Here is a 25362-nt window from a genome sequence, read left to right on the forward strand (position 1 = left end):
TTGTAATATTATGTTTATTTTGAATATATCTGATTAATCTCATATAGGACGCGTTTCTTTTAGATAAATAACGTGCTAGCAAAGTGCTCCAGTTTAACGGTAGCAGATTCATTCAACGCGTGCAGTTGTTCCAGGAAGAGCGCGTCCACAACAGTCACACATTCTAAGCCCATATGAGGCGGCGTTGCTGACACGTTGTATTAGTAGTTATATTTGATTATTAAATAATTAATTTAATTATCAATCACATCGAAACATTTTACAATCCTACTAGCCCTTTATTTATATTTAAAACCATTCTAATTGATTTGGTGAGGAACATAGCGTTTTGAGCAGCATTTGCAGACCCTGTCATGCTGTCATAGCCACTGCAGTAGACGCATATTAGTGCAGCAGATTAATGGCATATTTCAAGAGAATCGTTCAAATTGGTATAAAAGCATGAAATTTGGCACAGATACTCTCTAAGGGTCACTTTTTGGGGAAAAAGGCGTTGGCCACCCAAAAATTCAAAATGGCCGCCATATTGAATTTTTGAGTGGCCAACGCCTTTTTCCAAAATAGTGGCCCTTAGAGAGTATCTGTGCCAAATTTCATGCTTCTATACCAAAGTGAACGATTTTTTTACTAATCTGCTGCACTATATCGCAGTATTAAGGCTAACGATTAATTGATCGTTAATTTAAACGACGATCGATCATGGGAATTTGTGAAAATTGACATCCCTAGTCCCAATATAAATATATTCAAAATATTTTATAACTACTTTCATTAATAACGTTAAGAAACATTATGTAATGCTTATGCTATATGTTGGTAATATAAATAATTTAAAGTACATTTACATTGGTAAAATAATTGAAAGCTAGATTTCATATTTCAGGTTTAAATGTCATCACCAAAAAATATATTTAGGAGACTTTGTATTACATTTTTACTTTCTGAGATTTACTATTATCTATCATGGTCCAGAACTGGTGCCACAGAATTAAACATTTAAAACCAACTAACAAATGTGTTTTTCTTTTTGCAGAAACAACTGGAAGACTACCTAAACAAGCTGCTGAGGATGGAAATGTACCGAAAATACTACGCCACCGTAAGCTCACACTTGATTATAGAGTTCAGGCCCTGATGGAACTCACGTTGAGTTATCTTTAATGAAGCAGCAGTGCGAGGATCGATATTACAGATGGAGCCTGTGTGTCCTGTGCGTGTTAATGCGCAGCTCTTTCTCTCAGCTCAGTGCTATTCCAACAGCTTTAATCAAGGACATACGGAATTCTCTCTCTCCCTCTTCTCAAATTCCCTCTCTTCCTCTTTAATACCCTACGAGGGTCAATATAGCTGAGGATTTGGTGTAACTTCTTTTAATTGAAGCTGCGTCTCTGTTTCACTAGTTTTAAGCAGCATTGTTTCTCTTTTCCAGATGGAGTTTATTGATATAAGCCAGTTGTCCTTCATTCAGGACTTGGGCCCTAAAGGCTTGTAAGGACACACTCTTTTTGCTTTACTGTTTTATTATTGCCTCACACTGATGAATGTTTTAATTTTAATTTTTAAATAGATTGCATAAAGTAATTTTTTTTATATATGTATTGATTTATTTTTACATTGTGACCGTAGTTTCAATTAAGTAGGGCTGCTCGATTATGGAAAAAATCATAATCACGATTATTTTGGTCAGTATTGAAATTACGATTATGTAACACGATTATTTAACATGACTTTGGGAACGTGTTGCATTTATTAAAAAGACACCTTTCAACAATTCTTAATTTTATTTTATTTTTTTCACTTTTTAAACTATTAAGATAAATAATATAACAGATAATACTTCAAGTATTTTAATTTTCTAGTCATTCACAAGTGGTCGACCACTTATAATGGGGGAAATTCCCCCACAAACATTGATTCACTTTAGCAAGTATGTATGAGTATTTTAAATTAATCCACACAGATTATAAAATCAAATCTATCATTTTAAAACTTTCGCAAAGACGCAATTTCACAAACCGCGTGAGTGTTCAGCGGTGCTGCATCTTCTCTCTCTCTGTCTCTCAAAATGGGTTGGACAAGGCAAGCGTCGAAACTACACTCTCGCGTTCAGGAGTCGGGACATGATGGAATTGTCACTTGCACAATCGGGCCAGTATTGCATCAACTAAAGTTGATCATTTTCACTTCTTTAAGTCTTATCAGTTTAAACATTCAAGCTGAGAGAGTTTACGGCTTCGGGAGGAAAGAAGTGCGCGTGTGCGTGTCATTCAGAACACAAGACAAAATATGAGTGTTCTTGCAAAACAGAACATGGCAAAATAATAGTTTTTAAGCCGAAATCGAAATCGAAATTCAATTATTTGCACAGCCCTACAATTAAGCACGTAAATTCTTTAATGTGCAACATATTACCATAATGTGTCAGGATGTGTGACAAATCACAAATGTTTCCATGATGCATAAATACTAAAAGTCATGAGAATTTGGGAGTGGACTTGCTTGTCATGAAAATGTCACCATGAAAAAATGTTTTATTTTTTGCAACATCTATTATCTCATTTAGTATCTGAAATATGACACAAAGTGTTTAATGGATTTCATGATATTCACCCTTTAACTCACTCATAAAAACCTGTATCTTTCAGAGAAGGCATTGTTTATAAAAGGTCAGGAGGTCACCGTATACCAGGTATGAACTGCTGTGGCCGCAATGAAGTCTGCTACCGCTGGTCCAAGAGGTATTTACTCAAAAAACAAAAAAGACTATTTCTGAATTCTTTAAGGAAATCACAAGAGCAGATGAAATCCATTCATGCAGTGAAGCTGTGCTCTTCACTTTGAGCTTTAACATTTGTGGGACACTCTTTAAAAGCAGTGTTATCTGTGAAAATACACAATTCAGATAGAGCGGGCACCAGCACACACACACACACACACACACACACACACACACACACACACACACACACACACACACACACACACACACACACACACACACACACACACACACACACACACACACACACACACACACACGTACCATAAAGTCTCTTTGAGTCTAGCAAGCTGTTTATCTCTGCTCCACTGATACCGTGCTACTTTCATTCTCTGATTAAACTGACACTGTATCGCTGACTTTCACTGCTCTCAGTATAATAATGCTTTAGAGAAGCATACTTAAGGTTAGGTTTGACCTTATGGTTGTGATGGAGTCTAATGATGAAATCTTTTGTGCTCTCTGTTTAGGTGGCTTGTTGTGAAGGACTCTTTTCTGCTGTACATGAAGCCAGACACTGGTGCCATTTCATTTGTCCTGCTGGTGGACAATGAGTTCAGCATCAAAATGGACTCCAAAGAGACAGAGACCAAGCATGGAGTGAGCATTGAGAACCTGTCCAGGTGTGTTCACTTAATCTCAAATTTGATGTAACTTATAAATGTCTCTCTCAGCTTGTAGGCAATTTATGTTTGTTTGTGTGTCTTGTGCAGGAAACTAGTTCTGAAATTTAATAGCGTCAGACATGCACGGTGGTGGGGTCAGGCCATTGAAAGCTTTGTCCGGAAACATGGCAAGGCCTTTTTAAGGTCCCACCGCTTCGGATCTTTTGCCAGGGAGGAGGAGAACATACCCTCTAAATGGTATATTTAATCTAAGAGTTTGCCCAAAAATAAATACATCATTTACTCACCCTCATGTCGTTTCAAACCTGTATGACTTTCAGGTCACAATGGGTTTTTTATTGTCCATGCAATAAAAGACAATGGGGTCCAATGTTATTATATAGTTGAACAGTCGTACAGCTTTTTAACGACATGATGGTAAGTAAATAATGACAGAATGTTGAACTTTCCATTTAAGACAAACAATGTCATGTTTAGCTTTCTATTTGACCCTCTACTCTGTGATATTTGACAACTAAAGAAAAAGAAATTCAATTGTCCAGGTATGTGAATGGAAAAACCTACATGGAGGATGTTGCAAATGCGCTGGAGGAAGCCAAAGAGGAGATCTTCATTACAGACTGGTGGTATGTACTCTTTCTGTTTATCCTTCTAGAAGAAAACATGTTCAGGCAGACAGATAGTCTCGGGTCAACTCACACTTTTTGTTGAGCCAATGTTGCTATCTCGGACTGGACAGATTGCTTCAACGAACAGAACAGTGTTTTGATAATTTCACAAAGTCACCGTGTTTGCATTTTTCTGGGAAATCAACCTATAAATAGTTTGTGTAGTTGTGTATGATTGGAGAAAGCACGTGACATACATGGATTTGTTTAATGGGGTGCCATTGGCAGTCCATGCTCATTTAAGTGAGACAAATCATGGCCAGAGGATTTTTTAGTTATTTGTATAAGTTTAAATTGGGATTGTCAACTAGGATACTCTTGTTTGGTGTGAAATGGGGATGCAAGAAAAGAGCCACAGTTAACTGTCAAAGATTGACTGGATTGATTATGATCTTCCATGAATGAAAAATGCACTGTTTAATCTGATATGAAATGGTATTTTGTTTATTTTTCTTTGTTTGGTAATGCTCTGCAGTAGCGTTGCTATAGACATTACGTGCCCACATGCAGAATTTGTGGCAGTGGATCAGGGGCTTAGAGTGGGAGGTGTGTGTTATACAGCAAGACCGGTATCTCTTTCTTTACTGGTGTCGAGTTTCAGTCTTCCTTATTTAAAAAATATCACTCCTGGAATAGACTCAATGGTCTGATCTTCTGTGTGTGTGAGGGAGCGGGTGGTTATATAAAAAATCAATGCCTATTTAAATGTGTTTTTGATGTAGTTGTACTTGTAGAATGTTAACTATTTAAACATTGATTTAAGTCTGCATGAAAACTATTTTATTGGCATTCACTATAAAAATGGAGCCAAATCTAAATATGACTTAGACTATTACAACTATTCCCTTTGCGTTAAATATGACATGAGTATTCCCTTCCTAAAACATTTGACGCCTTGGCACTTGGTTGTACAGTGTCTTAAAGGACAATTCCGGTATTTAACACTTTGAGTCTATTTTGTAGTTTGTTTTGGATGAACAAGAGTGGTGGACAAAGAAATTTTGAGAATGGTTCCTGTCTCGACTTTTTGACTATTTTAGAATTGCCCATGACCGCTTTAGAATGGGAGTCTATGGCCATGCACAAACATGCCCTTAAAACAACCCTTAACGTTCGTTTTCAAAACTGTGCAACTCACCGAGTGGTTAGTGGTGTTAGTTGATGTTCCAAAACAAGTAGCGTAGCGAAATACAGTTTTTGTCTTGTTTTATTTGCCATTTTGTAAAATCCCATTGATTTCCGTTAGAGGACTCATTGCTCGTTGATATTACTGCGCTACCGGAAAAGGAAAGGGGGCTGTTTACATTTGGTTGTAGTCTTTTAGGTCTTTTCGCTCAGTTCTCTGTCTCTCAGAAGGCTAGCGTGAGCAGAGCAACGGAAGTTGCCGAAGAGCGGAAGTTTATACGCGGTTGTGAGGTATCTGAAAAAATAGTTCCACTATAGAAAAATAAACGGATTGAAATCATACATTGCGCCGATATATTTGTTTTTAATCATCAACGAACACCACTAACCACTCGGTGAGTTGAACAGTTTTGAAAACGAACGTTAAGGGTTGTTTTAAGGACATGTCTGTGCATGGCCATAGACTCCCATTCTAAAGCGGTCATGGGCAATTCTAAAATAGTCAAAAAGTCGAGACAGGAACCATTGTCAAAATGTATTTGTCCACCACTCTTGTTCATCCAAAACAAGCTACAAAATAGACTCAAAGTGTTAAATACCGGAATTGTCCTTTAAACAGCAGAGCAATTATATTTTAAAGACATATATTATTTTACTTTTTAAATTATATGATATATTTTTTTAATGAATGATTAAAAAAAATACAAATTTAAATAATGATGTGCACGGTAAGACCAGGAATGTGTATTAAAAAAGTAAACTCTGTCCATTTTGATTTCATGTAGATTTTAAAGTAGGTGTGCTTGTGCTGCAGTATGTTGTATCTACTATATGATTGTGTTTGTAATGTGCAGGCTGAGCCCTGAGATCTTTCTGAAGAGGCCTGTGGTGGAAGGAAATCGCTGGAGGCTCGACTGCATTTTGAAACGCAAGGCTGTAAGTCCTCCTGACACTACTCTGGTGCATTTGTCCCTGGTGCCATGCTCACAATTTAACGTGTATGTGAAATGCAACACACAAATATGTTTCCAGTTTCAAAGTAAGGTTATATTTATTGATTTACTTATTCACTTATTTATTAGCTTATTTTTTTACTTTAAAGTGATGGTGAAAATCAAGTTTTTTATTATTTTGGTTGTTTATACGTCTATTCAGTGTTTTTAATATGCTTAAGACAAACCATGTGCAAATTCATACGTCAGCACCATTGCTGAGTATTTAAAGCAGAACTCGGCAACTCTAGCGAACTCTAGTCACTTCTTCGCTGATTTTCCCTTTTGTTGTCGCATGTTTTCCCCACGAGCTCCCCCTACAGCTGTGGGGGGGCGTATATTTCACAACAAGGTCGTAAAAACTCACTTGCGGCGGCCTCCTCCCCCTCTCTACCGCTTCTCATGTGCGTTTGTTTTGATCGGAGCAAGCCAACTGTATCGTGTGGAGCTATGTCTACCGAGGTGGGTAATCTGGTAATACATCATACATGCGTGTGTGTTTATGTCGAATTGCCGTAAAGCAATTCGTGTTTCGCGCTCGTTCTCGTTCTAGTTCTCGCTTCTCACGAGACTTCCAATTTCTATCTTGCCGGGACGGTAGTCCCCAAGTTGCAAGGTTGGTTTTCCGCCTGGGAACGCTGGGGGGAGCTGGGAAAGTCACCAATATCACCAGAACAGGTTGTTTAACCATCCAAATGATTTCTAGACAGTTTTATTAAGTTAAAAAAGTTACCAAGTTCTCCTTTAATACTTAAAACTGCAGTGAAAAAAAGATGGTCTCAAACATGTGGTTTGAAATTGCCGGTGTTTCTTGCGTCACAAACTACCTTGTAACCAATCATGTCACGAGGGGGCGGGCTTTAGCATATCATTAACTGCTACGAACCAGGGGAGTCTCAAGAGAAGCCAGGTTATCCCGATATATTTTTTGTATAAAGAACCGGGTACATTTGGGAATATAGCGGGTGAATTATATATGTGACTATACGCATTATGATGTTATGATGAACCATGTGCCTTTCTCCACTGACATTCTAAGCTAATAATAATAATAATAATTAATTACATTTATATAGCGCTTTTCTCGGCACTCAAGGCGCTTTACATAGAGAGGGGGAATCTCCTCAACCACGTCTAAATTGTTCAAAGCGTTTGTAAAGATGCTGATTTTTAGAAGGCAGCTGTCTGACTCTGAGATGGTGAACATGATTTGTGTAACATTAGCAACACATTATTAGCTGTTTGATAACTGTCAAACAAAAGGCTAATCATATTAATTACCGTTATGTGTCTGACTTTGTAAAGAGTGATACATAAAACGCATTGCCATTCTGATACATCGAATTGTAGACAACCCTGTATGAGTGAGTGGAGGCGGTGCTCATTTGCATATTCATGGCTCTGCGTATACTAAATGAAGCAAGGGTGTAGAGTTAAATTCAAGCTATTTAAAGGCATTCAAAAAATAAATTCACGTGAAATTTTTTTTTTTCAAATATGCCATTTTGGTGATCAAAGATGTGTTTTAAGGGATAAGATTATTGACTAAGCAAATAGAGTAAGTTAAAGTCCTCCTATAATTTACTATTTATTTATTTACTTTTAGCAACAAGGAGTGAGGATCTTTGTTATGCTGTATAAGGAAGTGGAGCTGGCACTCGGCATCAATAGTGGATACAGCAAAAGAACACTAATGCACCTTCACCCAAACATAAAGGTAAGCTGTGTGTGACTTTTATCTGCTTTTGCATATTTCGTGACATCTTATTGATTATAACTCTTCCTCCCTCTTAAAGGTGATGAGACACCCTGATCACATGTCCTCCTCTGTCTACTTATGGGCACACCACGAGAAGATTGTAGTCATCGACCAATCAGTTGCTTTTGTTGGGGGAATTGACCTGGCGTATGGCCGCTGGGATGACTGTGAGCACCGACTGACAGACGTGGGAAGTGTAACACGTTCTGTTGCTCAGGCCATAGAGCAGGTTAGGGACAGCATCATCATGTCCATACAAACATGCTTTATTTGGCTGCATTATTTGTGCCACACCCATGGATGACACACCTAACTCACTTTTTTGGCATTAAAGTTTGAAATGAAAGACTGTGATTAGAGGTTTCTGCTAGCTATAATGAAGTGGAATTATGTCTATTTTGGGACTTAGGGACTGGATTCATCCACACCCAGGAAAAAAGTGTCCACCAGTGGAAACAGCAGACGGTCGATGGTTGGTGACTCAGTGGATCTGCCCAAACTAAAAGGCATCGGTCGCACTCGCAAGACACGTTTCAGCCTGTACCATCACATCCAACGTGGCCTTCACCATGCTGACAGCATTAGTAGCATTGACAGCTCGAACAGTAAGATATTTTACTGCGACTAACCTGCGGTGATGTTCTCTGAGTCTGCTAATGACTAATTCCTTTGTGACCTTAACAACCAAGAAAATGAGAGATGAAAATTGTCATTGTGTACTGGTCATATTTTTTTCCATTTACAGTAGTTATAATACATGGGATTGGACTGGACTGGACTGGACTGTCACTTTGCTAATGGGTGTTTAGTTCCACATCCCAATCCTTTTTAACCAATCACCTGAGCTGTAAATGCCATGTAACTAGTTAATTACTCTGGAACCAAAGAAAAAATACATCATATAATAATACACTGCACTGCAAAAAAAAGTTGCTGTTTGAATTAAAAAAATGTATGCACCTCTTGATGGAAATAAATGTTGTGATGTCACTTCCATCAAGAGGTGCATACATTTTTGGTCAAGATCTTGTATTGACAATACAAGAGTCAAGCACTCTCAAACTACTCCAGCACATCCCAAAAATATTCAATGAATTTAAGGTGTGGATTCAGTGGTGCCAATTCATGTTTGAAAGTGATTCTTCATGCTTTCTCCCAACAATTTAAGCATTTGTCATCCTGGAATATGGCCATGATGTGTCTTTCTACATGGTTGTTTAAGATATGAAAAGCTAAACACTCCATCAATTAGGGTTAGAAGAACTGTTGCCAAATATATGGCATGCTAGAAACATAAAACATAATATAACAATGCAATACTTGCCTATATAAATCAAAATATCTTTTTTTCGGGCTGTGTGTGTGTGTGTCAAAATTTTGTTATATCTCTTGACTGTCTGGATCAGTAAATCATGCAAAAAGGTCCAAATTCAGTTACTTGTCAGTGTCAGTCATTGTGGTTCTTGTCTCTATATTTTCCTTGTCTGTTGGTTGTGCAGTGATGCTTATCCTCTCTGGCTGATACTGTAGGTGTTGCTCTAGACACCCTGCCCCGGCTCGAGTGAGTGCCCCATCATTTTCTTGGTTTAGCTCTTTCGGTTTGTTCTCCCTGCCATAGAAGACACGCATATAGATCGGTTTGCAGTCTGTCAGAGAGAGGATTAAATGTATTTGAGACTGGCTTAAGACTAGACATCAGAGATATGCTTTAATGAAATTACTTTGACCTTGGGGTAGATTTCAGTTTTCATGTCGCTGATTCTTACACCAAAGTCACATTCATTTGCCGTTAAGATAACCAATCCTTTGTTTCCCACCAATTATTCAGTTTTAAATTATGGAGTGATCATTTTACTGTGGATAAATCTAAAATATTAACACACATGCATTTTAATGTCTTGCATGTTTGACATGGAAAATAATGGCTCAAATGTGTCAGTGATCTGATGTTTGTTTGGTCTAATCAGATGTCAGTCATTTATTTATAAACCGTAAATCTGTAACAAATAATAAATCTGTAACAGTAATCTGTTTTAGTAACAGTTTCAATTGCACCATGTACGTGTTTCAGCTTATACAGTAGGGTTTAAAAGAGACCACACTAATAAAAATAAGCATCAAAATCTTTTATTTTTATCTAAATGCATTTTTTTTTGTCTATATTTAAAATCTTTATGAACTATTTTGTTTTAATTCAGACACAATTTTTTATATGAACCTCTTTTGTATTTATATTTATATTATTTTCTAGTTATTTTCTAGCCTTCATTCTCTTACGTATTTTGTTAAATTAGTAAAATTAGTAAATTTAAAAGTAACTGTCATTTATTGCAAAAGATCTTTTGTGTTTTGATGAGTTTTGTATGTCTTGTGTGTGCAGAGAGTGGCTCAGTGCACAGTCTTCAGACAGGAGTGGGAGAGCTGATGGGAAACACACGCTTCTGGCATGGAAAAGACTACTGCAACTTCGTCTACAAAGACTGGGTTCAGCTAGACAAGCCTTTTGATGGTGAGCCACACGTTTACTGCCTGGCGGCTTTTGTTTTCTCAACTTCATTGATCATTAATCTGGGTTATTCAAGGTTAATTGTGTTATTAAACGCAGTTCTTTCAATGCATTTCAGATATTTACGATCTTGCTTTTTAACACTGTGCTCGACTATAGATTTTATTGACAGGTACACAACCCCCAGAATGCCCTGGCATGACATCTCCTCAGTGGTGCATGGGAAAGCAGCCAGGGATGTGGCCAGGCACTTTATACAACGCTGGAACTTCACCAAGGTGAGAGATTTACCACCCCTGTGCTTAGGCCATGACCTGCACAATTTAAATTTTGTTTATGCTTGACAGGCTTCTGAATTCCCTTTGTGAACTTCTTCAATATAACTTTAAGCTCTGACATTTGATGAAGCATTATTCGGTTCTGTCACAATAAAGACTTTTTGCTCATTTAGATAATGAAGCCAAAGTACAGATCACTCTCCTACCCATTTCTACTGCCCAAATCTCACAGCACAGGCAATGATCAGAAGTACCAAGTGCCCGACTGTGTCCAGACCAAAGTCCAGGTGAGAAAGCATAATTTGCTGTACATGTAACTTTTAGAGCATTGACGCCAGGAACATTATGGGTTTGATTTCCAGTGAACAAGCATATGCCTGCTGATAAAAAGAAAATGGATGCCTTGAATGAACACTAAGTAACTTTGCCATAAATGGCCATAAAAATGCCCATAAATGTAAATGGTCTCTTAGGTTCTGCGGTCGGCAGCAGACTGGTCGGCGGGAATCAAGCACCATGAGGAGTCCATTCATAATGCCTATATTCAGGTCATTGCCAAGAGCAAGCACTTCATCTACATTGAGGTACACAATCTCCCTTTCACGCTGTCTGTTAGCATTTACTGATATGCTTCAAATGTGTTGACAACCATTGTAGTTATGTTATAAAACACTGTTGACATTTCAGTTGCTTCATATTATTGATGAATGGCATACAGCAGCGGTTATCGGAGCATATCAAGGGAGGTACCAAGAATGATTCAGAGGAAATTCTAGAAGAACCATGTCTTGGATATTCACAGAGTAAAAACAAATAAATACAATTTATACAATTGAAAATGCATTTTAAAAGAACTTAAGAGAATAATAATGAAATAAATAACTAAAGAAAAGAAAAATAATGTTTTCTTTAGCTCTGCCTCTGAGGACATGTTTTAATTAGGGAAGAACAAAATCCTGAATTCTATAGTTAAGTGGGTAAATTAGATTTAATTAGATTTCATTATTATTTTTTTGTAAAGGAAAAACACTACAAGTTGTGTTTATATTAGAGGTGGGCATAGATTAATTTTTTTAATCTAGATTAATTTTGAAATTAATCTAGATTAAAATGGCTCATTTGAATTCTGCCGAAGGCATTCAGAATATGTGTGCTACCCAAATAATGACTATAAAAGTAAGTCTTTGAGAACGGGTTTCTCAAGCCAGGTGGCGCATTAGACCAGGGGCTCATCTCCTGTTTCCAAAATGCATCATAAACTGCTTGAGAAAGCTGTTCTACTCATAGACTGTAAAAGGTTACTACTGTACTGTTACCGTCCGTAGGCAACATTAGGTAGGCCAATGTTATTATCAACTACTATAGGCTATCAATTAGGGATGGGCGATATGGCCTAAAATCTATATTGTGATATACATTGCAGCCTCTTGCGATAACGATTTACAGTATATTATAATAAAACCATTTCAGAACAGAATACACAGACCCATGCTAAACAACTGCTAAATGTTTTTGTTTTTAAAGGGTGTATGTAGTTTTGAGAACATATATTGTGCAAAACTGTAAGTACACAACATCATTTTGCAGATAAATAAAATTTAAGTACACTAGCTGCAGAGACTTAAGTAGGTCTAATGTTTATTATGGCTTGGAGCTTATGAAACCCCAAATTTAAAATTAGAATATTGTCTAACTGATGTCTTTTCAGTTAAAAAGAAACACAACAACGATTCTTAAAATCGAGATGATGTGCTACACCACTAAGCAAGGCTGGATTAGTACCCCCAGGGGCCCCTGGGCACTGAAGCTCATGGGCCCCCTCCCCTACCTGACAACCACACCCTCCAAAGGAACACACACCAGGTGTGGGATTTAACATGCCAATCACTATTGATCAAAAGCTGAATGACTAGTTCACAAGACAATGATACGAAAAAAATTTTTCTGAAAAGTATGGCTGCACGATTTGGGGAAAATGTCATATTGTGATTATTGAGGTCAATATTGCGATATGCGATTGCGATATAGTAAACAAATGGTTTCATGAGTTAACTTGCTTATTTCTCAAGTAAAATGCACACACAGATTAGTGATAATGCTGAAATTTGTAGCCCATTTCTCAACTCAAACTAGAAACAACAACTAAATGCACTGTGTTTTCAAATTAAAATAAATTCAATATTGTTATTTGTCTCAATAATACAAGAGTTAAAAATAAATGTCATATTTACCTGTGCCTGTCAAACAGGTAGACCTAGGACATATACCGAAATTGTCAAACTGCACTGCATAAATTATAAATTAAATATAGACTAATCCTTATTATAGCAAAAAAAAAAAAAAAAAAAACTTTAGTCAACAGCAGTGAGTCATTTTCTCTGTTCTTTTTGTTCTTTGATTAACTTTACTGACAGAAAGCTTTATTGGCTGCTGTCTCTTTAAGACCAGCTGACGGAGACGCGGCTCTCGCACGCGCCTCATTCTTTCACAACTCTTGACGTTCATCATAAGACAGCTCTTATGTTATGAAGATACTCGACAAAACGGACATTTTGGCATAATTGTGTGTGTTATTGTAAGTTCAAGCACGAAAGATAACTGTATTCTGGCGTGCTGTCTGTGCGCACGATACTGGCGCGCGCGCGTCTTTGGTATTCAGTGATATCATGTTTCGTTTTGAATTTGAGGTGGTAGAACGGATGAGTCGTGTGTTAACTTACCGAACTGTTACCCCACACACTCTGTATATAGTTTGGTGCTGCTCGTCTGACGGCTTAAACCCGAACCAAGTCCAAATAATGGATGTTGCACCGATCTTTTTCACCAGCTTTCACTTTCAGCCGTGTTTACTTAAGATGACGACGAATATGCGTTGCAGCCGGGTTTACCTCGCGGCCGCGGGTAGATTGCGTCATCATAGCTTGTGTAGTATAGAGCCATCTCCCAACCCAACTTGGAGAATAGATTAACGGCGATATTTTTTTTATCGCGCGATAAGAGTCTCGCGTTAACGCAGCACGTTAACGCCGATAACGGCCCACCACTAGTTTATATATATAGAACTTGTTTCTTTATTCATTTATTAAAAGACCATCACAGTTTATGCAATCAAAGCAAAGTAGTGACAAAATGATGACCAATTAGTGGAGTCTGTTTTGTCGTTTTTTTCAAAGGGGAGGCCCACTGTCTAAAATTCATGACACAAATAATGTAGGCTATGTGATTACAGAAATGTGCCATTATTTGCACAAGTCGCGGCCTAACAGAAGTTAAATATGCAACTATACGACTGACTCTGTAACATGTCTGTTAAACTGAATTGATTGTTCCTGTTTTCTTGTTCTGTTTCAGAACCAGTTCTTCATCAGCTGTGCCGATAACAAACATGTTTACAACAAGATTGGTGATGCCATTATTGAGCGAATTATCAGAGCTTACAAGTAAGTGTGTGAATCCTAAAGCATTAACACTGATTGTAATTCATCACCATTCACTGGACCAGTAATCTTGCACATTAATTGTAACTAAAAAGTGTTTTATGTTTTAGCATATACACTCACCTAAAGGATTATTAGGAACACCTGTTCAATTTCTCATTAATGCAATTATCTAATCAACCAATCACATGGCAGTTGCTTCAATGCATTTAGGGGTGTGGTCCTGGTCAAGACAATCTCCTGAACTCCAAACTGAATGTCAGAATGGGAAAGAAAGGTGATTTAAGCAATTTTGAGCGTGGCATGGTTGTTGGTGCCAGACGGGCCGGTCTGAGTATTTCACAATCTGCTCAGTTACTGGGATTTTCACGCACAACCATTTCTAGGGTTTACAAAGAATGGTGTGAAAAGGGAAAAACATCCAGTATGAGGCAGTCCTGTGGGCGAAAATGCCTTGTTGATGCTAGAGGTCACAGGAGAATGGGCCGACTGATTAACCCTTTCGCACGTACGATCACACCGGTGTGATCAGTCTAGGCTGGTCCCTGGAGCGTACGATCACACCGGTGTGATTAGAACGGTCAGTGCATGACGTGATCAACTGCTAAATTCAAATGTGCTTTCGCGCGTTGGCTGGCGCTGAGCCAGAGACAGGCGCGCTCAGAGCTGTCATATATCACAACTTTTCAGTGTTTTCAACCACATAATGTTTATTTTAGGTTCCAGACATATAAGTACTAAAAAAACAATACATTAGAGTTCGTAAAATACACACTGATGTCAAAGGAAGAGGCAATAATAATCCTTTCCATTATAATTAGTTTTATTCATATCAGATACACATTGTGTAAGTAACTTAAAAGTTTACTCTATTCTTCTCCCAGTTGACCTGCCACTTACTTGTATGTATTTCGGGAGAAGTGGATGAATTAACGTGTTGTAAATCCAACAGATCCGATTCTCTGAACTGCGCGTCTGCGGCACAAACTAAGATGGCGGCGCCCATCGCGAATACAGCTGAACTAACGCGATCGTTATAAATGTGTTTAAACAACAAAACACTTCCACTTGCATATATTTGACAACCGGAATATCAGATATTTCATGCCATATCTAACAAAGTTGTGAATATTTTGAATAAAAAAGGAAAAATGACATAAAAGCAGATCATCATTCATTCAGCTCTGTTGTTGCTGCGGTGTGTCACGTGACAAGCAATGACGCGTCACCACGGAAACCATAAAGTGACACATTCTAAATAACGGTCGCCTTGAAAAACTCACGCTGGGGGGTCAGTCAGAATATTTTAAACTTACGTGTGAAAGGGTTAAAGCTGATAGAAGAGCAACTTTGACTGAAATAACCACTCGTTACAACCGAGGTATGCAGCAAAGCATTTGTGGATGGGCTACAACAGCAGAAGACCCCACCGGGTACCACTCATCTCCACTACAAATAGGAAAAAGAGGCTACAATTTGCACGAGCTCACCAAAATTGGACAGTTGAAGACTGTTAAAAAAATGTTGCCTGGTCTGATGAGTCTCGATTTCTGTTGAGACATTCAGATGGTAGAGTCAGAATTTGGCGTAAACAGAATGAGAACATGGATCCATCATTCCTTGTTACCACTGTGCAGGCTGGTGGTGGTGGTGTAATGGTGTGGGGGATGTTTTCTTGGCACACTTTAGGCCCCTTAGTGCCAATTGGGCATCGTTTAAATGCCACGGCCTACCTGAGCATTGTTTCTGACCATGTCCATCCCTTTATGACCACCATGTACCCATCCTCTGATGGCTACTTCCAGCAGGATAATGCACCATGTCACAAAGCTCGAATCATTTCAAATTGGTTTCTTGAACTTGACAATGAGTTCACTGTACTAAAATGGCCCCCACAGTCACCAGATCTCAACCCAATAGAGCATCTTTGGGATGTGGTGGAACGGGAGCTTCGTGCCCTGGATGTGCATCCCACAAATCTCCATCAACTGCAAGATGCTATCCTATCAATATGGGCCAACATTTCTAAAGAATGCTTTCAGCACCTTGTTGAATCAATGCCACGTAGAATTAAGGCAGTTCTGAAGGCGAAAGGGGGTCAAACACAGTATTAGTATGGTTATTGCACATGGAATGCACTGCTGCTGAGCAAATACAAGGATTAGTTCAGCTTAGGTGAAAAAAAAAAAAAACTACTTAAGGAATCAAGGCACTGCAAGAAAACTAGAGGGGACCCCTAGCAGATCTCTACAGGTGGATTGGCTACTACAATAGCTTTAGGAGAATCAATCGGGACAGTTTGACTGAACTATGGATTTATGCTTTTAAGAAAATTACAGATCATTTGCTTACATTTTTTCAATACAACAAAAATAATGATGTGAAATCCAGAAGCAATTAGTTTTTGTTTTTTTAAGGTAATGAAAAAAAAATTGAAAAACATGTATATAAGGTTTATATAGATTTAAGTTTATGAAAATGATTTATGAACATTATTTTATATAAAATTAATATTTTATGAAACATGTTGAACTCTAAAATGGCTAGAAAATCAAAGCCATAAATCTAAACAAGTTGTGTTCCAAATTTGAGGCTGATATCTCAAAAAATGAGCTTTCAGTAAGATTTTGTTACCACATTTTCCCCATTGAATGCCAGCAAAACTCAACTGGTGCACACAGTGGTTGGAATTGTTATTTGCAGTAGAGTTTTTCTCTCTCAAATATTACAAACACATTTTTTTTATTACACACATACAAACCTTTTTTCTTTATAGGCCAAACCTGAGAAAATGGCACCATCTGGTAAGAAATAGTAAAAAAAAAAAAAATTTAAACCTTGCCAACAGAATGAAATCCTCTTAACAAAGATTGCATCATTTTATAGTTAATTGGCCCTGGGAATAAAAATTGAAGTTTTAATGGGTTTCAATTCGGATATTTTGTGTAGCTAGTGCAAAAAAAAATTTTTTTTAAAGGAAATGGGGGTGAAATAGTAGCCTGGCTAACGTCAGACCTCGTCTCATTGAGACGTGGTCTGGGAACCACATGTTCATTTTCTCGTATTTGAGGCGTGGTTTACGAATGCCCAGAGCCGTTTATTGGACGCTACGAATGTCTATCAAATGCGCCTGTACGTACCTCATAGCCAATCGTTTCAATTATACCAGATGACATATGTAGAGTGACAGAAATTCGACGAGGAAGAAGACGAAATAAACTTGCGTTCTAAACTACTTAGAACACTATCTAAGGCTGCATCAAAAGGTAACTTCGCGTCTGATGCCATGTTAGATCCATAGATATAAACAAACTGCTTTGGTGTGTCGCATAGACGTCGTCATCGTCTTGCTGCTCCCTCCCCGTTCTGTGATTGGTTCCCTTTTTGAGGGGGAAATCTAGTCCATGGTATCCAGGCTGCCTAGCAGCGTGAATAAAGTCGCGCTGCGCTCAAGGCAGCATGGAGAAACCCAGGCTAGTGAAATAGTAAAATTCCAATAAAAATACACCCGTGTCAAATTTTATGCAGTTAGCATAAACACAGGCAAAGTGATCAGAAAAACTAAACTGAAAAAGACAAAAATGCCCATAAGGATGCACAAGGGTTAATAGAACAACTATAATTGCAACTGAATTGTGTATGTAATTTTAGGTCCCATTACAGGCTTTAAAATTGTATAACCAGATTATAATGTTAGGTGGTCTTGCACCACTTAAAAATAGGTGCTTGACACCCCTACACATGCATATCAACACATGCAAGCAAACCCATCTTTCCTGTATATATCAATATTGCCCAGATATATTAGTATAGCAAAGCTTAACTTCTTCAATGAAAGCATGTGAGATCATAAGTAAGTACCACCTTCTCCAATGCTAATGGAGTCCTGGCAACTGTTGTTCCCTGAGAAATATCTGATTTACAGGAGGCACAAGTCTCTCGCCGCTGCTGTCACGCATGCAGGGACAGCTGCAGTGACAGCCCTGTCTTTAATGCGCTCTGACGGCTAATGAGAAGCTAGCACCTGCCACTGCACTGATGTGAGCCAGACACGGGCTGTGGGCGCACCACTCTTCATTTAGTCATTCCAGGCATCACCCTCAATACTGAAATACTGCGCTGTTGTGTGTGCTGCAACAGTGTTGGCATGTGAGAAGAGCTATTCGTAATGACTGTATAATTATGGAGACAGCACACAGATTGAACTCAAAGATATGCTGCTAAAGAGAAATGGTTTGTAAAGGATGTTTTACCATTAATGTCAATGGAAGTGAGGGTATATGATTTAAGTATAAGCATATGTGTGTTTACACGGGTGTATTGGGATTGATGTTTGCTGTAATTTGTCACAGGGAGAATAAAAAGTTCCGTGTGTATGTGGTGACTCCCCTGCTGCCTGGATTTGAGGGAGACATTACCACAGGTGGAGGAAATGCACTCCAGGCTGTTATGCATTTCAACTACAGGTAGGATTGCTCGGCACGTGTCTTTAAGCAAAGAAAGGGCAGCACAGGTCACACACACACACAAACACACACACACACACACACACACACACACACACACGTTACGTCACATTATGTTGGGCAGTATCCAAATTCAAAACACATTAAAGATAACAGCATACAAATTTGGAAAGGATAGATGAAAAAACAACTACGTTGAATCTGATCTATGGTACAGAAATTTTTTTTTACCATCAATTAACTTTTGAACAGTACATTGTATTTTTTTTCCAATTTATACTATAAGACAACATGAAACTTGTAAACTGAAAATTTGTATTTGCAACACGTTTCATTTTTGTACTGTTGCATTTCATAGTTGAAGAAAGAAAAGTAATGTAGGATGGGACTTGATTGTTTTCATCAGAATTTGATTAGATCATGTAGATGTGAAACATCTTATACTATAATTTTACAATATTATTTTCCATGCCTAGAATACTATTAAATTACATTTTGATGAAAGAAAGTGTTTTATTTTTTTTTTCTGTTTTGAATAACATTTCATTCTCAGACAATGGACATTTATTAAGAGTTACAGCAATACGTGTGGTTGATGTTGTGTTGAAAACCAAATGTGTCATGCACACTGAGCCTGACTTGACTGTCTGTTTCAGTTTCTTCAGTGTCATTCATAAGTTCACAGCAGTAGTTGGTTTCCAAGTGATGCAGTTAACGCTTCTTCTTTAGTGAACACATTCTCTCATCAGAGTCATCAGACACATTCTCTCATCTCCTCCCCTGATTAAACTTTAATGAGTCTGACAACACGCTAAACAGCTTCACAGCTTCTTTCAACTATATCAGAGAGGAAGCACTGATCTACGAGACAAACCTGCTTTCATCCTGCAGTCAGGCATATTCATCCTCATCTCACGATAACCTTCCAATCTCGCTCTCTGCATATCATTTGGATGAAAGGAGGCATTTGTCAAAGAAAATTGTAAATGGCGCTGATGTGAGGATAATGACCCGCGTTAGACAGTGCAACCTTTGTTTCCAGTGCCAGCTTACCAATTCATTCCATTACACACGTAAAAGACACAGCCAAGTGTAAAATGCTCGTTTCACTCGTCTGGAAAATAAATGGAAATAAGCAGTGTTTCTAAGTCGTATTAAACATGGAAAACTGCTGCAAGGTTTATTTACAGGGTTTTTTTGTTTTTTTTTTAAAACATGTGCTTCAGCTTTCTGTTACATGTTTCTTATGGGAAGGCAGGCTTACTGGTTTATAAGCTTTGTTTTTGGAAACTACCATGGTAACCAACAGAATGTCAAGTCATTGAGAGAACACAATGAGCTGCTATAATGTTACGATAACATTTGAGAAACCATTTGTTCTCTACCTAATCATGGCCTAAATGTCTTTTTTATTTAATTTTTTTAGGACCATGAACAGAGGAGAGTTCTCCATAATCACTCAACTGAAGAAAGAAAGTAAGTCTGATTGTTTCCATCGCTCTTCTCCATCTCCTTTTTCTCTTTCTGTGTGTTGGATGTTAGAGAAGGAGTGATATGATGATGTGATTGTGACATAGTTTAATGTGAACCTGACTCTGTGGTCGCAGGGAGTTCTCTTCTGTGGTTTACCACAATAGTGCAACATGTAAGACTAGTGAACAAATGTTTCGAAATGTGCCACATGGTTACATAAATACATTAAGAGGATGACAGCAGTAGGACTTGTGCCAATATTGAGTTGGGGGGGGGGGGGGGGAATTTATGAAGCTGTTGTGCTAAACTCATAGAACACCCAATATTTCTATGACCTGCTTAAGATTTGAAATGGCAAAACTGTCAGCCTTTTTGTGTAGGGCCTTTTTCAACAAAAATACAACATTAGAGAACAAAAACAAGTGACGGCATAGAGAAAAAGAAAATACATTTTTTTCTATAATGCACGTTTTTTTAAGTTTAAGCAATCCAAGTGTACAGTGTTGTACAGTCTGAATTTCACCCGATTCTCTCTTTACACCCACACAGTGGATGACCAATGGATGAACTACATTTCGATTTGTGGTCTCAGGACTCATGCGGAGCTTGAGGGCAGACTTGTGACTGAACTCATCTATGTTCATAGCAAGCTGCTCATCGCTGATGACAACACTGTCATTATTGGTAAGCTAACATTATTACAGTTTGCTGAAACAAATATTTAGCGTTTTTTAATGCCTGCTTTTCTCTCTTAAGTGTTGAGCAACTCACTGAGCAAGTGCATAATATCTTTATGGCTAGAGCCTTATACTCCCCCTTGTGGAACACTGTGGTACGTAATTTGTTTTTGAAGTGTAGATGGTAAGGCTTGAGAGACCCATATAATCATTACTCTGGCAGCTAAATAGCTGGTTTTCGCATTTGTCCACTCATTTGTCATTTCCCTAAAATAATGAATTTGAAATGAGGTCAACAGACTTTTGTGTCCAAAAGAAGTGAGTTTTAATGAGGAAAATATTGTGGTCTGTGTATTTTACACATGACTGCACTGCCAGATGTGCAGTATTGACGTTTGCTCGGCAGATCTAAGCTAATCCCTATCATCATGCCTCTGTTTTCTTACATGACTGAAAGACATCACATTTGTAAAAATAAGTTCAAATAATACTTTGTACGAGGAGCGGAAGAAATTCATAAAAGATAAGCGAGTTGTCATTTTAGATAAAGCTTTAGATTTCTGCAGAAGATACAAGAAATCCAATGAGGAAAGCCATAGATCAGGAGGAGGCAGACGGGAACATTTAGCCGCATACTGAAATTGAGTTATCTCTGATTCTGTAGGTGGAAGATTTGTGTGCTATTGAATTAAATGCCTCGAGATCCAATCACGTATAAAACAATGAATCAAATTGAATCGCAGAGTATTAAAAAAAATCTTGTTTTCTTGCCTGTGATTATTATTTGTCTTGATATGTTCGATTAAGCGAGTCATGATCCGTGTGCGATTTCCTTTTAGCAAACCCGCAGTCGAGCACATAGTGTCTTCATATCAGTTATTGCAATTTATGATACAGCTCAGAATAGTTTTACCAGGAATTGTTGTAATAATTTTGTCAAATATTAAACTAAAAATGTATTATTATTTTATTTTAAACTGCTTTATTTTTAGTGCCATCAGCATAAGCAAAGTCTAGTTATTGTTTATTCTTTTTCTTGTCTATTTGACATTCAAAAACATTTTTTTTTACAGGCTCTGCCAACATCAATGACCGCAGCATGTTGGGGAAGAGGGACAGCGAGGTAGCTGTGATTTTTGAGGACTCTGAAACAACGGCATCAGTGATGGACGGTCAAGAGTACCAGGCTGGCAAGTTTGCTCTGCAGCTCAGACTGGAGTGCTTCAAGTAAGATCTGATGGAAAGTTAACCATCCTAGTGTTACCAACACAGCTGAATCACAGCTAAAAGTCTTTGTCTTTCCATAAACCAGAACCATTCTGGGTGCCTTTACTGATCCAACCATTGATGTCAGTGACCCCATCAGTAACGGATTCTACAAAGACGTCTGGATGAGCATTTCGGCTCGGAACGCCACCATCTACGAGAAGGTGCGTTTGATTCCTTGAGTCTTTCTCCACTCGCTCCTGGGCATGTAATGGAATTAATGATGGCTACTTTCCATCTTCCTGTTTCATGGAACATTTGAATTATGATTTATAGGTGTTGCTTGGTCATTTGTCAGATTATTGAGGTATTGCACTCAATCACCACTGAAACTCTCAGACTCAGTTGGCTGTTTGGCAGCCTCATGGCAGGCCAGTAATAATGAGGCTCAATGGAAGGAGAGATTCTTATTCCGAGTCACCATTGTAGGCTGGCAATGTGAGTTAATACCTCACACGTCAGCCACACAACCAAATGTTTCACCCATACAATTAGAAAGCTTTAGTTCACTCCTTAAAGGTGCAAGGTTTTCCATTCCATAAAATAAAATTGAGTTTTGGAGAGTTTTGAAAAATGAAGAGTGGAAGCCCTGTCAGAAATACTTTTGTTTCAATTTATTTTGAGTTTCTTTTTACAATTATTTTATTTAAAAAGCATCGTATTTTTATTTTATATTAAGGTTTAGTACAAACCGCTTGATTTATCAAAATATACCTCCTATTATTATTTGCGGAATATATATATATTTTTTTCTGTTTTAGTAATTTTAGTACTTTATTTAGAATTGCAGCTTTATTTCAGGTAACAAATGTTTTTAATCGTTGTAGTTAACAATAACAACGCTGGACCACTTTTGCCTAAGAAAAAAAAATCATGAACATTAAAAAAAAGAATACAGTGCTTACAATTTTATCAAAATACTATTTTGATGTGGTGGTGTTGCAGGTTTTCCGCTGTCTGCCATCCAGTCTGGTGAGAAACAAACAGGAGCTCTTGAGTTTCCAGTCCAAACCAGGTCTTGATAAAGACGAGCCTGTCAAAGCTCAGGAGCTACTGAAGAAGATTAGGGGCTTCCTGGTCCAGTTCCCTCTGGACTTCCTCTGTGAGGAGAACCTCATGCCCTCAGTGGGCACCAAAGAAGCCATGGTGCCCACTGAGATCTGGACCTGATGGAACCAAATCAGAACCACAGAAAAGACAATCCACTTCCAGCATGAAGGGGAAACAAATCACTGTGGCAGACGAAACTTTGCTTGTGAAACGCCACACCAACCAATATGAAGGCGCAAAGGATATTAAGACAAACTGCCTTAATATGTCCTTCGTCATGGAAGAAATGGACAACTTCATATTTTTTGTATCTTTTATCAATTTTATAAATGTACATAATTATATTTTATAAGCACAGTGATTATTATTTAGTGATTTTACTATAATGTATAAATGAAAGTCACCTTTCTGAGATGCCAAACAGAAGGGCTTTTAAATAAATAATATAATTCTAATGTACATTTGATTTTTATTGTTAGAGCTGGCTCATTTGTGGAGGCACCACTCAAAATGAAGGGGCAAAATCGAGAGTGGAAGCCCTGTCAGAAATAATTTTGTCACTGGCCCATTCTTGAGCACGGTGTCCCCAGTGGAAGCGCATCCATGACAGGCTGAGAACAGTGATGTGTGTTTTCTGTCTGGTGAACCTGCTCTTAGGCCGAGTCTGCTGAGGCTTTTACTGTCCAGCTTCACTGCCTGTGTCTAAGTGCCAGCACTCTGGGGAGACCAGACAATCTGTCTGTGAATTAAAGTGCTGAGTAACTGAGGGAAATTGTTGCTTCTCGACACCCAACATCGACGTGTGGCGTCTAATCCTACATTTTCCCCCTCACAAATGTGGTACAGGTCGATTTTCACGAGTCAGCACTTGTTGCCATTTTTCACATTGTCCCTTGGTGTTTGAATATAATCAGGTCAGGCATTGTTTGCAATTACCCGATCTTTTTAACTTCTTTTTGGTGGTATTTTCATGTTTAGTTTTATTTTCTTCTTTCAAACAAAGAGTACTGTATGGGAATGCACTACAATTTCAAAGTTTGGGGTCGGTAAGATTTTTTAAAATCTTTTATGCTCATCTAGGCTTAATTTATTTAATCAAAAATAGTACAAACAGTGATATTTTGTAATTATTACAATTTAAAATTGTTTTCTATTTTAAAACAATTATTTCCTGTGATGGCAAAGCTGAATTTTCAGCATCAATTCAATACTATGACTATCAAAACAGTCTAGAGTGTCACATGATCCTTCATAAATCATTCACTAATATGCTGATTTGCTGCTCAAGAAAAATGTCTTATAATTATCAATGCTGAAAACAGTTGTGCTGCTTAATATTTTTGTGGAAACCATGATACTTTTTTCAGGCTTTAATGAATAGAAAAAAAAAAGTTTATTTGAAATAAAACATTTTGTAGCATTATAAGTGTCTTTACTGTCACTCTTGATCAATTTAATGCGTCCCTGCTGAAGTATTAATAAAAAATAAAACCTTACTGACCCCTTCCTTTTGAAAGGTTGTGTGAGAATATTTGCAACATTTAAGGCCTGCATGCCAATATTACTGCCATAATAATGTGACGTATTTCTGAGTGAATCGGGATTCTCAATAAGAAATTTAAACCATAATGGTGGGTACACTAAAATAATTGGTAAAAAAAAAAAAAATTCTGTGAAATATAAAATGCTAAGCTGAATTGTTCACAATAATAGCTGGAATATGCACTGAGAAAGCAAATGGAGTCCATTTCGTTTCATGTTGGCAATTAAATTATTAATCATAACTTCTAAATCTGTTAAAATGAAAGAGATGAGAATGTTGTTTGCTCTATTGTTTCATGTATCACTATTTATAAAGATTCAAGCTTGCTGCATCTGCATCTTTGCTGACAGCAAAGCCAAGCCTGAATGAATAACATGGACTTCTCAGCGAGAAACAACTCCTGTGCCACCTTTTCTAGCACATTTCATTACCGGCATGTCGTTTCTTGGTATATTAATTGTGAATTTGATAGCAAGGTGTATTTACCCCTTGGCTCCATTTCGATAATGCGTTTGTACAGAAATTTGGACTTAAGTTGCAAATAAATCCGAAAACTCTTAAGAAAAAAGTTTTGAGAATGGTTTCCTTGCGGTCTTTTACTGCAATAGCTGATCTTAAATCATATTCTGATGTTGTCTTTCTTTCCATTTTAACCCTGAAATCCAATCAAAACATGCCCTTTAGGCACCAGCGGCTGGGACAGAGGTTTAAATATAT

The 25362-nt window shown here is 37.8% G+C and overlaps 1 protein-coding gene across 1 annotated transcript in view; it reads left to right on the top strand.

Moving 5' to 3' along the window:
* Positions 1-23561, top strand: part of pld1a (phospholipase D1a) — a 39079-nt gene extending 15518 nt beyond the window's left edge. The window contains exons 6-26 of the mRNA XM_082171990.1: positions 1034-1099; positions 1430-1488; positions 2646-2738; positions 3250-3402; positions 3493-3642; positions 3948-4031; positions 6053-6134; positions 7797-7907; positions 7987-8178; positions 8359-8554; positions 10330-10458; positions 10615-10733; positions 10907-11020; positions 11207-11317; positions 14085-14173; positions 18523-18636; positions 20063-20112; positions 20659-20793; positions 21860-22013; positions 22099-22216; positions 22998-23561. Coding sequence (XP_082028116.1) covers positions 1034-1099; positions 1430-1488; positions 2646-2738; positions 3250-3402; positions 3493-3642; positions 3948-4031; positions 6053-6134; positions 7797-7907; positions 7987-8178; positions 8359-8554; positions 10330-10458; positions 10615-10733; positions 10907-11020; positions 11207-11317; positions 14085-14173; positions 18523-18636; positions 20063-20112; positions 20659-20793; positions 21860-22013; positions 22099-22216; positions 22998-23222 — 2544 coding nt within the window. The 3' untranslated portion in view covers positions 23223-23561. The remainder of the gene's footprint in view (positions 1-1033; positions 1100-1429; positions 1489-2645; positions 2739-3249; positions 3403-3492; positions 3643-3947; positions 4032-6052; positions 6135-7796; positions 7908-7986; positions 8179-8358; positions 8555-10329; positions 10459-10614; positions 10734-10906; positions 11021-11206; positions 11318-14084; positions 14174-18522; positions 18637-20062; positions 20113-20658; positions 20794-21859; positions 22014-22098; positions 22217-22997) is intronic.
* Positions 23562-25362: the final 1801 nt, after the last annotated feature.

Source organism: Leuciscus leuciscus (genome assembly GCF_965113295.1).
Source record: "Leuciscus leuciscus genome assembly, chromosome: 6".
NCBI lineage: Eukaryota > Metazoa > Chordata > Actinopteri > Cypriniformes > Leuciscidae > Leuciscus > Leuciscus leuciscus.